Source organism: Rhinatrema bivittatum, chromosome 1, assembly GCF_901001135.1.
Source record: "Rhinatrema bivittatum chromosome 1, aRhiBiv1.1, whole genome shotgun sequence".
Classification (NCBI taxonomy): Eukaryota; Metazoa; Chordata; class Amphibia; order Gymnophiona; family Rhinatrematidae; genus Rhinatrema; species Rhinatrema bivittatum.
In genome coordinates this window covers 743,337-759,931 of record NC_042615.1, presented here as the reverse complement: position 1 = coordinate 759,931, position 16,595 = coordinate 743,337, and the positions used below count along the sequence as shown (strand labels likewise).

The window sequence follows — 16,595 nt, the reverse complement described above, 5'->3', positions numbered from 1 at the left end:
TCTCTCTCCTATGCTGGGGAGGAAGTATTTGGGGGGGTTCTGTATTTTTAGTTATGTGATGCAGCCATCTCTTTGCCCTAGTGACAGCAGGGTGTAGGTTAGATCTGCACTAGTGACAGTAGGGTGTAGGTTAGATCTGCACTAGTGACAGCAGGGTGTAGGTTAGATCTGCACGAGTGACAGCAGGGTGTAGGTTAGATCTGCATTAGGGACTTTCTTTGTCTATTTGCTATATTATGCTCTTCTGATGTACTGTATTGCTTTGTATGATATATTGAGATTATAAAATACAACAGCTTTGGGGGGTCCCTTTTCGAGGTAGGGGCCAGTATATAAGTATTAAAGAGATGCAATATTCTCACATTGTTTAAACAATTTAGCACAAACTCAGTAACTGGTAGGTACTTCTGACCTTGGAGGTAAATTAGTCCTATCAGCTAAAAAAACCAATTCTGTCTTCCAAATCTCCAGGACATTAATACCACCCTTCTTTCATGACTTGTTTTCTCTAACAAATTAATCTGCTCTTTGTTCTTAATCAGCCTACACTAAGCCCTAGTTGCTATAATTATGTAAATTCATTAAGCAGCTTTTCACAATGTGTCCTCTGCTTGTGCCTGTACTAACTGAGAATGGCTTAGCTGGTCTTCAAACCATCTTTATTCAGAATTTGGGGAGGTGGTGCAGGCGTTCCTGGTTAATGAGTGGCAGGGGGGCTTCACCTTACAGTAACCTGCGGCCACAGTCCCAATGACAGAAGATTTTCTTTATGTTAATAGTGAAGATCTCTTACCTCTATACTAGGCTACCACCCACTGTTTTGAACTGACAGCAGGTAAGAGGATAAAAGTGCACCTGCAGCTGAGAAAACCACAGAGTAAGAACATGAGTTGTCTATTACAGAAGTAAGAGCACAATGATGAACTGCTTTATACATCTTAGGGGTTTTAACTATGGTAGCTGTAGTCAAGCTTTTTGTTTTTACACTATGGGGGTCAATATTCAGACGTCATTTAGACGGATAACTCTAATGTTACCCATCTAAATGGCAAATGTGGCAAATTTATAAAATAAGTCTTGGCATACTGGGTCAGACCCAAGGGCCATCAAACCCAGTATATCCTGTTTCCAACAGTGGCCAAGACAGGTCACAGGTACCCGGCAGGATCCCAAGGGGTAGAGAGATTCCAAGCTGCTTATCCCATGGATAAGCAGGGGATTTCTCCAACTCCATTGTAATAATGGTTAATGGACTTTTCCTCCACGAACCTCTCCAAACATATTTTAAACCCAGCTACACTAATAGCTTTCACCACATCCTCTGGCAACAAATTCCAGAGCTTAATTATATATTGAGTAAAATTATTTTCTCTAACTAGTTTTCAATGTATTACCCAGTAACTTCATTGTGTGTGCCCTGGTCTTTATATTTTTCGAAAAAGAGTAAACAACCGATTAATGTTTACTTGTTCCATTCCACTCATGATTTTAAAGACCCCTATCATATTTCTCCTCAGTTGTCTTTTCTCCAGCTGTAGAGTCCTAACCTCTTTAGCCTTTCCTCATAGGGAAATCACTCCATCCCTTTTATCATCTTGGTCACCCTTTTTGTACCTTTTCTTGCACACAATACTCAAGATGAGGTTGCACCATGGAGTGATACAGAGGCATTAGGATATTCTCCGTTTTATTCTTCGTTCCTTTCCTAATAATCCCTAACATTCTATTTGCTTTCTTGGCTGCTGCTGCACACTGAGCAGAGGATTTCAACGTATTATCCACAATGACACCTAAATCCTTTTCCTGTGTGGCAACACCTAATGTAGAACCTTGCATTTTGCAGCTATTATTGCCTAAGTGCATCACTTTGCACTTGTCTGCATTAAGTTTCATTTTCCATTTGCTTGCCCAGTCTCCCAGTTTTGCAAGGTCCTCTCTTCAGTGGCATAACGACGGATGGGCCGGCCCACTCACTTTTGGCTCAAGCCCTCCCAATCAGCGTGGTCCTGTCACAAGGCTGCAGCGGACATGCTGGGCGAGAGGAGAAAGAGGTCTGCGATGCCGCCAATGGACTCCATCCCACTCGGGCCAAGGAGAAGAGGTGGCCTGCAAAGCTGCTAAGAACAGTAGTAGGATTGGGAGACTGGCAGGCAAATAAATAATATATATACCATATTTTTCGCACTATAAGACACACCTGACCATAAGACGCACCTAGGATTTAGAGGAGAAAAATAAAAAAAAAATATTCTGAACCAAATGGTGTGCTAAAATATTTAATAAAATATAACAGAATAATATTTCAACAATGTAAAGTGAACAGCAGTATTAAGAACCATCATGACTGTCATTAACAAATGAGGAGAGATTTTAACATTCATGACTCTTCTAGTTGTCTGGGAACCCCAGGAACTCATCATCACTAGTGTCAGAACTTAGGAAGCTCAGTTGCTCACAATCACTGGTATCACTGTCTTCACTATCTTCATATATGATATCATCTTCAGTTCCATCTAAGGCATTGCTAATGCCACATTTTTTGAATGACCGTACAACAGTTTCATCCTTCACTGACCCCCATGATGTTTTCACCCATTCACAAACTTGAGTGACAGTGGGCCTCTTCATTCGTCCAGTAGGTGTCAGATCATGATTACCAGCAGCCATCCATTTGTTCCACTCTTCTCGCATAAAGACTTTAAACGGTTTGTTGATGGAAACGTCGAGAGGTTGCAACTGGCTGGTACGAACCCCAGGAATTAGAGCTAGATGAGTCTTCACTTCTTTAAAGCGCTTTTTTGTGGTTTCGCTAATATGTGCTCTAAACTGGTCAAGCACTAATAGGGCAGGTTTTTTCAGAAACCCTCCAGGACGTTTGGACCACACTTTTTCAACCCATACTCTCATTCCATTTTCATCCATCCATCCTTTCTCATGAACATGCACAACTCCTCCTCGTGGGATCGCTTCTTTTGGCATGTTTTTGCTTTCGAAAATTAACATTGGTGGCAGTTTGGTGCCATCTGCACAGCAGGACAACACAACCGTGTAATGGGTTTTCTTATGTCCTGAGGTTTTCACGGTTATGGTTTTGGCACCTTTCAGATCAACAGTTCTGTTAGATGGCACATCAAAGGTTAGCGGGACTTCATCCATATTCCCAATCTGGCCAATTTCAAAATCATTTTTCTTCCTAGCATCAATTACAAATTTGTGAAAAGACACACTCTTTGATTCGTATTCTTCTGGCATTTTTTGCGCAATTCTAGTTTTGGTGCGCATAGCAAGGCCACTTCGCCTCATAAATCTGAAGCACCACGATGGTGAGCCAGTAAAATCCTGAATGCCTTTTCTCTACAGCAATGCGTTTGGCTTCATATATTATCATTTTTCTAGAGACTGAGAAGCCATTATTCCTGTGACGTGTGATCCATTCTTTCATGTCCACGTCTAACTGTGGCCACTTTGCAGCATGCCCACGAAAAGTGTGCTTACTTTTATCTGCTTTTTGCAGCTGATCCTCCTGTTTCCTCCACTCCCTTATCATTTTTTCAGTTGGAGGTGGCCCAAAATGTTTCTCCACTGCTCTGTTTCCATGTTCCTTAGCATATTTTACTACCTCCAGTTTAAAAGGAATTTTATATGCTTGCCTTTTCTGCTTTGACATCTTTGTACATCGGTATATGTAGCATGAGACTGTGGTATTTTTCTGCAAGAAAACACAGTAATGAAAGAAAGATCAGCCAGAGGATTTTCTGCCCAGGCCGGCCCAGGAGATACCCCATGGTCTGCTGAGCTTGGCTCTGTCGTGGCCGCACTCGGCAGACCACGTGACCAGAGCCACCGGTCCACCGGGGGATGCCCAATCCCCAATAGGCCAATTCGCCCCTGACTTTGTGTCTCTCACCCAATCCCCTTCTCCAATCCATCCACAGTTTGGAAGGATTACAGTATCTGTCTCAATCACAGGAGAGGAGATCCATGTCTGAAGAGCTGCTGGGATAATCAGTTTCCCACATTTACTGGTATTTCTGGGGGAGCCAAAAGGAGGAAGAGGCAAAAGAGGTAGCACAGGAACTGTCAGTGCTAATTTTTGTGTATTCCGTTGGACTGTATTTCTGTTTTTCTGGAAGTTTTCAAAAAGAGATTTGTGTTAATTTTTTAAATTCTATCTTTTTTTTAAATAAAGTTTTGTGACTGGAATAAACCAGTGTGTGAGGAGTGTTTCTTGTGTCCCTAGAATCTGGAGTGATACGGTAATTCTCTCACCCCCACAGAGATTTCTAGCCACGCCATACTGAGTTTTGTAGGGGCTCAGCAGCACCCAAAATTGTGCCCCTTTTCAAGGGGAAAGCCAAAAAAGGGGTTTAACAAATATGAAAATCCCCCTCCCTCATTCCCCATCCCCAATGTAGCAGTTCCCCCCCCCCCTTACCAGCAGTGGCTCCAGGTTCTTTGCCTTTTGTCCCTCCTTCGTAAGATTGCCTGCATGTACCTTTACTCTGCTTCCCGCGCTCTGTAGCACTTCCTCCGGGGGGGAAGGGGAGGCAGGATCTGAAACCTCTACGGTGGGCAACGGCTCCGTTTTCGGGCGGTTTGCGGTGAAACCGAGGTGTTTTGGTTATTTTTTAATGCACTTGCGTTCCTGAAGACTTGATATTTCCTTTAGGAGGAATTTATACATTTATATATGATCACTCATAGGTAAGATCTAAGTCAGAGCTTTCCAAACTGTGTGTCGGGACACGTTAGTGTGTCGCCTGCAGTGTGCAGGTGTGTCGCGCAAGCCCGGTCAACTCTGATGCGAGTTTGGGCTTTTTTTTCTAGAGATTCACTTTTTTTTTCGGTTTATGGGTTGCTTATTATTGGGTGATTTTTGCTGTCAATCGTGTTTTTTTGGGGGGCTTGGTGGGTGGAACGAGCCCAGCCATCCTTGCATTGACTGCTGCTGCCGATGAGGCCTGGCCATGAGGAGTACTGACTGCAAGCAGCAGTGTCTGGTGATCATGGAAGGGAGTGAAGCACTTAACTGGCACCAATCAAAAGACGAGGTACATGAGTGTGGGGGCCAGACATGTGCTGGGGGGAGAGAGATGAGTGAGTGGGGGGCAAACGTGCTGGGGGGACAGACATGTGCTTGAGGGGGAGAGATATGAGTGTGTGGGGGCCAGACATGTGCTGGGGGGAGGAGAGAGATGAGTGTGTGGGGGACAGACAATTTGTTTTATTGTTTCTCATAAATTATAACAATAACATGAATCTTGGAATATATATTTTTAATATAAATTTAAGGTTTTCATGAGAGAGGTTGTGTCGTGAAACATTTTATTTATGTATATATTTAAGGAAACATACATAAATCGTCGAAATATGTTTCGTTCGTTTAACCTTTAACCTCTGGTTTACTAGTAGACTGAATTACTGTGTCCCGAAATTATGTTTGTCTAAAAAGTGTGTCACCAACATGAAAAGTTTGGAAAGCTCTGATCTAAGTGGTGTCGAAGGATGTGATGAACTGAGTAATTTTTTTATTTTCATCCAAAGTCCTTTAGTATCAAACATTAAGAAGCAGTACCTCTCCCTGGATTTATATTAGGAAGAATTACAGTGTTTGTCGCTGGACATTTTTTATTTTATTTTTCACACCGGCTCCATTTTCAGGCGGGGGACGGTTGCGAAGCACGGCCTACCAAATCGGACATTAAAATTAAAAAAAAAAAAAAAGCTCACCGGCGGACAACTGTGAGCTTTTTTTTTTTTTTTTTTTTTTTTTTAATTTTAATGTCCGATTTGGTAGACCGTGCTTCGCAACCGTCCCCCGCCTGAAAACGGAGCCGGTTTGTGGCGAAACATGAGGGTTTTTTTAATTTTAATGTCCCGCCCGTCCCCCGCCTGAAAACAGCTGTGTTGCGGCGAAATTGAGCTTTTTTTTAAGCATTTTAATGCCCGGTTCTGGCAGGCTGTCCCCCGCTCGGAAATGAAGCTGGTTTGCGGCGAAATGGTGAGTTTTTATTTTAATTGTTTAACCGCTGAGGGAGAGGTTTCTTGAGGTCTGTTAGGCTACATTCGCTCCATAAGACGCACAGACATTATCCCCCCACTTTTGGGGGAAAAAAAGTGCGTCTTATGGAGCAAAAAATAGGGTATATATGGCCAGCACATGTGGAAGAGCATGAGAACGGGTGCCTTCAGGTGACATGTGTATGTATGTCACCAGAAGGCACCTGTCCTCATGCTCTTCCACATGTGCTGGCCATACGCATTCAAAACCCGTGTGGCCAGTACGAGCTCTATGCTGACTTCTTGCATCACGAGATCAGCACACAGAGGAGTGCCAGCCATGCGAGTTTTGAACACCGCAGGCAGGCACATGAGGAGCAACAGCAGAGAAGGCTCCCCCTTTTGCTACCAATGGGTAGTCTGCCTGGGTCTGCCCGGGTGTGAATGGTAGTCTGTCTGAGTGTCTTTCTGTGTCTCTTACAGTATATTCCATGGTATTCTAGGACACCCTCCAAGTTGATAGCCATGGCAATCTCTTTCCACAACTTAGCCTTTGCTACTATGGATCTTTTGCTGGATTGAGCTGCAGGACCTTGCTGAGAAGGGAAGTCATAAGGACATAAGAACATAAGAAATTGCCATGCTGGGTCAGACCAAGGGTCCATCAAGCCCAGCATCCTGTTTCCAACAGTGGCCAAAACCAGGCCACAAGAACCTGGCAATTATCCAAACACTAAGAAGATCCCATGCTACTGATGCAATTAATAGCAGTGGCTATTCCCTAAGTAAACTTGATTAATAGCAGTTAATGGACTTCTCTTCCAAGAACTTATCCAAACCTTTTTTGAACCCAGCTACACTAACTGCACTAACCACATCCTCTGGCAACAAATTCCAGAGATTTATTGTGCGTTGAGTGTAAAAGAATTTTCTCCTATTAGTTTTAAATGTGCTACTTGCTAATTTCATGGAGTGCCCCCTAGTCCTCCTATTATTCAAAAGTGTAAATAACCGATTCACATCTACTCGTTCAAGACCTCTCATGATCTTAAAGACCTCTATTAGATCCCCCCTCAGCCATCTCTTCTCCAAGCTGAAAAGCCCTAACCTCTTTAGTCTTTTCTCATAGGGGAGCTGTTCCATCCCCTTTATCATTTTGGTCGCCCTTCTCTGTACCTTCTCCATCGCAACTATATCTTTTTTTGAGATACGGCGACCAGAATTGTACACAGTATTCAAGGTGGGGTCTCACCATGGAGCGATACAGAGGCATTATGACATTTTCCGTTTTATTCACCATTCCCTTCCTAATAATTCCTAACATTCTGTTTGCTTTTTTGACTGCCGCAGCACACTGAGCCGGCGATTTCAATGTGTTATCCACTATGACACCTAGATCTCTTTCTTGGGTGGTAGCTCCTAATATGGAACCTAACATCGTGTAACTACAGCAAGGGTTATTTTTCCCTATATGCATCACTTTGCACTTATCCACATTAAATTTCATCTGCCATTTGGATGCCCAATCTTCCAGTCTTGCAAGGTCCTCCTGTAATGTATCACAGTCTGCTTGTGATTTAACTACTCTGAATAATTTTGTATCATCTGCAAATTTGATAACCTCACTTGTCGTATTCCTTTCCAGATCATTTATAAATATATTGAAAAGCACCGGTCCAAGTACAGATACCTGAGGCACTCCACTGTTTACCCTTTTCCACTGAGAAAATTGACCATTTAGTCCTACTCTCTGTTTCCTGTCTTTTAACCAGTTTGTAATCCACGAAAGGACATCGCCTCCTATCCCATGACTTTTTAGTTTTCGTAGAAGCCTCTCATGAGGGACTTTGTCAAACGCCTTCTGAAAATCCAAATACACTACATCTACCGGTTCACCTTTATCCACATGTTTATTAACCCCTTCAAAAAAATGAAGCAGGTTTGTTAGGCAAGACTTCCCTTGGGTAAATCCATGTTGACTGTGTCCCATTAAATCATGTCTTTCTATATGCTCTACAATTTTGATCTTGAGGATAGTTTCCACTATTTTTCCCGGCACTGAAGTCAGGCTCACTGGTCTATAGTTACCCGGATCACCCCTGGAGCCTTTTTTAAATATTGGGGTTACATTGGCCACCCTCCAGTCTTCAGGTACAATGGATGATTTTAATGATAGGTTACAAATTTTAACTAATAGGTCAGAAATTTCATTTTTTAGTTCCTTTACTACCCTAGGATGCATACCATCCGGTCCAGGTGACTTGCTACTCTTTAGTTTGTCAATCTGGCCTACTACATCTTCCAGGTTGACGGTGATTTCGTTCAGTTTGTCTGACTCATCACCCCTGAAAACCAACTCCGGAACTGGTATCTCCCCAACATCCTCACTCGTAAACACGGAAGCAAAGAATTCATTTAGTCTTTCTGCAATGGCCTTATCTTCCCTAAGAGCCCCTTTAACCCCTCAGTCAACTAATGGTCCATCTAATGGTCATGGATATTGTGGCTCCTGGGTTTGGGTTGAGGTGTATTGGCATTGCTTGCTGCCTCTGATAGCTCAGGTTGCTGAAGAGGCTCTTTTGTATCTCCTTACTCACACATTCCTCACACACACACACAAACCCTTCCATGCTCCATCCTCACACACACACAAACCCTTCCTTGCTCCATCCTCACATCGCCCATTCATACTTACTCTGCTCTAACAACCCGATTATAAAATGCATCAGTACGGTAGATGAATGCAAACCAGACTCCCATGAACTCAAGTTCCCCAGCAAAGACAAGCCAAAAAGAAGGGAATGAGTAAAGGGATTTGACAAATAGCGGATGGAGAACAGAGGTGTGACTGAATGCCTGGCTTTTATACCGTTCTTTGAGGAGTGTAGTTTTCTGCAATATTTCACAAATCTGGCTTGGTCAAGCACAGCATGTTAAGTTATTGCACCTATCAATAACTGTCTACAGAGAACAATATCGGCTGGGGGAGCTTTGCTTATTTTTATTAAGCCTCCGAAGGTAACTTTCCAAAATCCCCCTAATTTCCCTTTATGTTTAGAACCCAGTTAAAAACAAGGGCACTGATCCCATCTGGCTTGCTCAATTAATACTTTGTCTTTCCATATTTACAAAAGCTATTTCTTTAATTTCACCCAGAAAGGCAGAATTATCAATCAGTCCTCCTAATCCAAAGCGCCGTGTACCCTTTTCATCTTAACTCCATCATATCTTCTGAACTGCCCTTCTACATATTTCACTCTAATCAAAAGACAAGGAATCGCAGATTTCCAGAGGAAAAAAAGCCAAGTGCAATATGAAAACCGGGCCGATTACCTGGATAGCAGCCAGGTTCTTCCGCTCCTGCGATGGGGCCTCGTGGATGAATCGCAGCCAATTGGAATGACGTGGGCTGCTGGCATCGAGGACGTAGAGGACCTCGCCCTTACTCCCACGAACCTGAAACATGGTAGATCATGCTAACGTTAGATACACCGACCCTTAGTGCTTTAACAGAAAAGAGGGGGGAAATATTTCACCCTGAACTACAGAAAGAAAGATAGAAAACAATTACATTGTGCATTTATTTGAATATTGCTAAATCTTTTATCCTAAATTTAGATGATTCCTTCAAAACGTAGGTAATATTGTGCATTACTGCATTAAAGAATTGCCACTTTCCCTTTCCCTGCATAATGAAGCCAGAAAAATCGAGAGCTGCTGATGTCCGAGGAGTGCCGAAAAGATTAAAGATCAGAACAAAGTATCTGAAGCTAACGCTGCTTCTCTAAAAGAATTTTATTAAGACTAAACGTTCACACATCGAGTTCATCAGTGTTCGAGTGCAGGTTTTAGTTTCAATCTTTATTCAACAAGATAAAAGCAGTAACATGTCAGAACATCTCTAATGTTCATGCATTCACAAAATAATGTTCTCCACAAAAAATACATCTTCCATTTTCTATCTTCCCCAGCCGCCCTTCACATCACCCCAGCATCCCCCACCTTCTTACTGCAAATGCTTACTAAAGTACACTCTTTATTCCAGGACGCCTGCACGCTGGTATATCCCGGAAACCCAACCGAATGCAGCAAGGGGTACAGACCTGTTTCTGGCATGCACAGGAACAACAAGAGAAATGATGGATACGGTTCACAATTTTCTCCCCTTACATTCAAGAAATCCAACATGGACCCTAAAGCAGTCCACATAACAGATCATAAGCACATCTAGGTAGACCTTTCAGCATGATAGCACGTTAAGCACCAAAGATGCTTTAATTGAGGAAGCGCTAAGCAGCAGGAGAAGCCAAAGCCTCAGTGGGGATCAAGCCATCCTCAGAGATGCACAGACAAGTTGCATCGCCCTGCCCAGTGCCCGTTCCACTGTGCTCACTTGGATTTCAGGTTCTCCTCTTACTTCCATTGCACTTTCAGTGACTCCTCTGCTGATCCTCTCCCAGTATCCCATAACCAGGTGCTGCGCTCTCCCCCCACAGCTTTCGGTAAGGCCTCCGTGCCGATGACTCCCAGATCCTCCTCTGCAGTAATCAGTCTCAGATCTCAGCTTCCTTGTCTCTTTTTACTGTAAGCCGCCATGCTCCTTGGAGTGGAGGGTGATGCACGTTTTTAAATAAACAAACGTCTTCCCAGAAGAGGACAAAGACAGTAAAGGAATTCAAGAGGGCATGGGATACACAGAGGAGCCCAGTGGCTAAAGGCTGGAGAAAATTGACTAAGGAAAGTTTGCTGGCCAGACTGGCTGGACCACTCCGCTCTTTTTTTTTTTTGCAGACATCTGTGATGTTACTATGCTCTTATCTCTGCCCTTGTCCTCCACTGCACTCTTTACACCTTTCTATACTGTAAGCTGCCTATCGGGTATAGAGTAGTCAAGTCTTTTCAGGTTGCTATTAAATCTTAAGCCCTGGCTCTTCCATATTCACAGCCCTGTCGTTTTTAGCCACGTTTATCAGAAAACATTTCCTGAAAGCCCTCGTTTGTCTTTTCTGCCTTGACTAGACAAAGCTCTACGGACCCCTGCTCGTGTGCGCGTTTTCCTTGCCTGAAAAGGAAGCACTGCAATAAGCTGCAAAGTGACAGCATGCACAAACACTGGTCCAGCCACTTCCAAATTGTGGTGGCCTGTTGTGTCGTTATTTGGACAGGAGCAGGAGATGAGAAAGGCGGGAAAGCTGTAGAACTAGGAGTCATAACATGAAGCTTTAAGGGGATAAATTCAGGAACAAAGCCAGGCAGAATGCCCTCCTGGAGGAGGTGGTAATGATGAGGACCAAGGCAGCATGGGAAAAACAGAGGATCCCTAGTGGCAAGCGAATAGTAATGAAGGAACTGGGCAACCTTCGCTGAGCGACAGGGCTGACCTGTACTTCCTGGAAGGCACTGGGAAACCTGCACGGATCGGAGGTGCAATTCTAAAGGGGAAACAATGGGAATTTGATCTGCTTTCAGTAAACCCGCATAAAACTCTCTGCTGGGCAGATTAGATGGGTCTTTTGCCATGTAAAATCTCATAACAGGATTCCCGGTTCCCTACGGCAGATTCTGAGCAAGGGTTAGAAATTCTGCTGCACAAACGCACACTTCCCTGTACACGTTTCAATAAACATTTTTAGTCCAGTTAGCTCAAAACAAGCGTCAATGTTAAAACGTGAGAGAGGCAAGCTAAAAACTGCCGTAAACTACTGACATTCTTCCAGCAGTTGTTTTGGATTGATAAAACAGCATATTATCTCCTCCCCACGCCACTGCTGATGGAGCACAAATCCGAAATGGAGAACAAAGATTGCCATTTAATAAGCAAAAATATCCCAAAGAGATGGGGATGGCAACGTTTAAAATGGTATGCAGGCGCACGCGTGTGCGTGTCCGTCGGCCATTTTATAACCCACGCTTGTATACGCACGCCTTCTGAAACAGCCCGACCGCGTGCACACGTGAATGCAAGTTTAAGTGGGCGTGCGCTTCTACGCGTAAGTGGGGGGATTTTAAAAGACGCGCGCACTGACCCCATTTCCAGTTTCACCAGTTCACTCAGGTAAGGGACAGGGTTAGTTTAATAGCCTCCCTTCTCCCCTGTTAGCCCCGACCTTTAACAACGTCATCCATGGCAGAAGTAAAGTTACTTGGCGAGGGACCCCGGGGCGCCTGTGCGCATAATTATTCACGCTGAGATTTCAAGTTAAATTCCAGGAACGCCCGTGCCCCGCCCGTTTTTGGGGGGAACTTTTCGTTTGTGTGCACAGCGGCAAGCGCGCACGTCTCCAGCTGGCGGCGTCCATACCTCCTGGTTTTTTTTAATTCACCTTTCAGAGCGTGACCTGGGCTGACATCTCAATATTACAGTAAGGGAAGTCGGAATTCCCTCTCAATTACATCACAAACCATTTCTATGACATCACCGGAAGGAAGAGCCTCCCAGCATAGGAGGAGAGAGAGGAGCGTCCCCCACTGTGCTCTAGGGCCCTAGAAAAGGAAGCAAACTTGAGCATTTCCTTTATATCTGTCCATCAGAACGGCTCTCCAAATAGTCAAAAGGACACAAAACAAGTCAGCGCTTAGATCAGGGAAGAGCACCGGATGTGACGACTTCAGACTGCACTAAAGTCCTTCTGACGCCGCCTCACAAAGGAGCGTAAGGTAAATAAGGGAACCTCCAATGGGTTCGAAAGATGGGAAGCTGGCCCAGTTTTTATCTTTACTTATTCAAATTCAGCAAAATGCTGCTAACTACAATCCTGCAACAACTTACAGAAAACATAATACAAACAATTCATTTAAATTGAACAGCACATATAAAATAAATTGCTTGCCTTTGATGTAATGATACAAATATATATCAAACTATATATGTGGATCGCAGTGCAAAGTTTAGATGACTTAACTCAGCCTCTGAGGAGGATGATCCAGCCATGTGCTCCTGGGCCTGGATATCTCAGGATAGGAAGTCTCTGTCACTCAGTCTCAGCTCCTGGCTCCTCTGCCCCTTGTTGGGATTTTCCATGTAGCTCAGCTATGAAGCAAGAACAGCTGTCTGTCTCTGTATTTCCTCAGAGCGCAGACTTCTGTGTTCTGGCGCCGTTTAACGGTCCAGCACTGTCATCAGTGATGTCAGGGGGGGCGGGTCTCCCGATCGGGGATCTTACATGGCCCTTCCCTTTTCAGTTCCAGGTGAATTCTTACTTTGATCATATTATGATCACTATTGCCAAGCGGCCCCACCACCGTTACCTCTCTCACCAAGTCCTGTGCTCCACTGAGAATTAGATCTAAAATTGCTCCATCTCTCGTCGGTTCCTGAACCAATTGCTCCATAAAGCTATCATTTATTCCATCCAGGAACGTTATCTCTCTAGCATGCCCTGATGTTTCACTTACCCATTCAATATTGGGGTAATTGAAGTCTCCCATTATTACCGCACTACCAATTTGGTTAGCTTCCCTAATTTCTCTTAGCATTTCACTGTCCATCTCACCATCTTGACCAGGTGGACGGTAGTATACCCCTATCACTGTAGTCTTCCCCAACACACAAGGGATTTCTACCCATAAATAATCAATTGTGTATTTAGTCTCATGCAGGATGTTTATCCTGTTGGACTCTATGCCATCCCGGACATAAAGCGCCACACCTCCTTCCGAGTGCTCCTCTCTGTCATTGTGATATAATTTGTACCCCGGTATAGCACTGTCCCATTGGTTATCCTCCTTCCACCATGTCTCTGAGATGCCAATTAAGTCTATGTCATCATTCACTGCTATGCATTCTAATTCTCCCATCTTACTTCTTAGACTTCTGGCATTAGCATACAAACATTTCAAAGTTTGTTTTTTGTTTGTATTTTCATTCTGATTTTTAATTGATAGGGTTAAGTTGGAATTTTTTAGCTCAGGTGAGTTTTTAGTTACAGGCAATGGACTACTTTTCTAATTATTGGAACCTCACTGTCGGGATGCCCTAATTCTAATGCATCATTAGTATCCTTTAAAGATACATCTCTCCGAACCATGCGCTGCTGAGCGACTGTCGGCTTTCCCCTTTGTTCTAGTTTAAAAGCTGCTCTATCTCCTTTTTAAAGGTTAGCGCCAGCAGTCTGGTTCCACCCTGGTTAAGGTGGAGCCCATCCCTTCGGAAGAGACTCCCCCTTCCCCAAAAGGTTTCCCAGTTCCTAACAAAACTGAATCCCTCTTCCTTGCACCATCGTCTCATCCACGCATTGAGACTCCGGAGCTCTGCCTGCCTCTGGTGACCTGCGCGTGGAACAGGGAGCATTTCAGAGAATGCTACCCTGGAGGTTCTGGATTTAATCTTTCTACCTAAGAGCCTAAATTTGGCTTCCAGAACCTCCCTCCCACATTTTCCTATGTCGTTGGTGCCCACATGTACCACGACAGCCGGCTCCTCCCCAGCACTGTCTAAAATCCTATCTAGGTGATGCGTGAGGTCCGCCACCTTCGCACCAGGTAGGCAAGTTACCAGGCGATCCTCACGCCCACCAGCCACCCAGCTATCTACATTCCTAATAATCGAATCACCAACTATGACGGCCGACCTAACCCTTCCCTCCTGGGCAGTAGGCCTTGGGGAGATATCCTCAGTGCGAAAGGACAATGCATCACCTGGAGAGCAGGTCCTTGCTACAGGATCCTTTCCTGCTGCCCCAGGTTGGTGCTCTCCCATCATGAGACCTTCTTCCTCCAAGGCAGCACCAGGGCTGCCAGTCTGAAGTTGGGACTTGACTACTATGTCTCTGAAGGTCTCATCTATATACCTCTCTGTCTGCCTCAGCTCCTCCAGGTCTGCCACTCTAGCCTCCAGAGATCGGACTCGTTCTCTGAGAGCCAGGAGCTCTTTGCATCGCATGCACATGTACAATTTCTCACTGGTGGGTAAAAAATCATACATGTGACACTCGATGCAAAAGACTGGGAAGCCCCCCTCTTGCTGCTGGACTGCTGCCTTCATCTCAATTTTGATCAGTTCCTAGTTAAGGTTTAGGTTGCTATGGGAGTAGGAATGTTTCTAATTAATGTCCTTTAAATGTATTAGTGAATGTACTATGTGTCTGGTAGTGGCCTACAGGGGACTGATCAAACTCTTGATAAGGTGTTTAATTTATAGGCAGGTGCCACTTAAAAAAAAAAACAAAGGATGAGCTAGGGGTGGGTGGGAGGGTTGGGAAATACAAACAGTCTAACTTCAGTTAGTCAGCCAGAGTGACTCACTGCTCTCTTGATTAACAAATATTGGTACCTAATCAAACCAAATCACACTTCCTCAACACCTTTCCAATGTGAGTAACTGAACTGAACTTTTCAACCTTTTTACTTAGGTATACACTGCTTCTGGCTACTTTTTTTTTTTTTCTAGTATACAAACACTAACTTCTGCTTACTAGCTGCCTTACAGACTTTTAAAAATAAATACACCAACTACTGCTTACTAGCTGCCTTACTGACTGACTATTTAAAAATACAAACAGTCTAACTTCTATTTATTTACTGCCTTACTGACTATTAAAAAACACAAGACACTAAATAATATTACCAAATAGTTTAACTTTGTCCCAATACTTTTAAAAAAGACAATGTCACAAGCAAAAACTTTACTGATTTCCTTTCAGCCACCAGCAGGGTTGATCCGATTCTCTCCTCTCAGTGCACAGATGGCAATTTTTCAAAAAACAAAAAAAAGACGTTCTAGGTATCCATTCTTCTCTGCTATAGAACAGCTTAGCAGCAGCGCTGCCAAAATTCAAGCATGCTTGGGATATATACAGAGGACAACCATGAAGGCCAGAAGATGGGCAGGGACAGCTGGGCAGACTGAGTGAGCCAAGTGGATCTTATTGACAACCACTATGTTAAGTCATGAAAGAAGGCTGGCAGAGGTAAAGCCAGGAGTAATGTAAGCAGGCGTTTTCTTTGCAGAATGGGTGGGTGATGGATTCATACAACAGTCACCCAATGCAGATGAGAGGATGTAACAAGCAGAAGGAACAACATTCTCTCTAGGCCCCCCCCCCCCCCCACCCAGTCAGGTTTTCCGGATATCCCTAATGAATATGCAATGAGAAACATCTGCAAACACTGGAGGCTGTGCATGCAAATAAATCTTATGTATATTCATTACAGATATCCTGAAAACCCAACAGGTGGGAAGGGGGGCCTCTAAGAACCGGTTTGAGCACATTTCAATTTCTAATCAGAATCTTCATCAGGGTTAGGGTAGTGCACACAATCACACCCAATCCATATACTTTCTAAAATCCAGCATAACAATATCATACAAACCCAATTCCTCTCAAAACGTATCTTATACAACATAGACAATTCTTAACACTGGAGAAATCTGATAACCTCTCCAAGTTCATCAGACCCTCTAAGTCATAAAAATGGCTGATTACTAGCCACCCTCTCACAGAGCAGTCCAAAGTGCTTAACCATACGTTCACCCAGGACCCATCATCATCAAGAATCTTTATTGAAGGTACCACTGTTCACAGCAAGGCACAAAGCCCTTAACCAATCCCACTGGGATTGTCTTCACAAACCATAATGTTCAAGATTTTAGTGGA

At 43.9% G+C, this 16,595-nt stretch overlaps 1 protein-coding gene across 1 annotated transcript in view; it reads right to left on the bottom strand.

Annotated features, from left to right (window-relative positions):
* The window catches only part of PRDM5 (PR/SET domain 5), a 370,296-nt gene that overhangs the window by 315,356 nt on the left and 38,345 nt on the right, over nucleotides 1–16,595 (bottom strand). Inside the window, exon 3 of the mRNA XM_029601140.1 lies at nucleotides 9,334–9,456. Coding sequence (XP_029457000.1) covers nucleotides 9,334–9,456 — 123 coding nt within the window. The remainder of the gene's footprint in view (nucleotides 1–9,333; nucleotides 9,457–16,595) is intronic.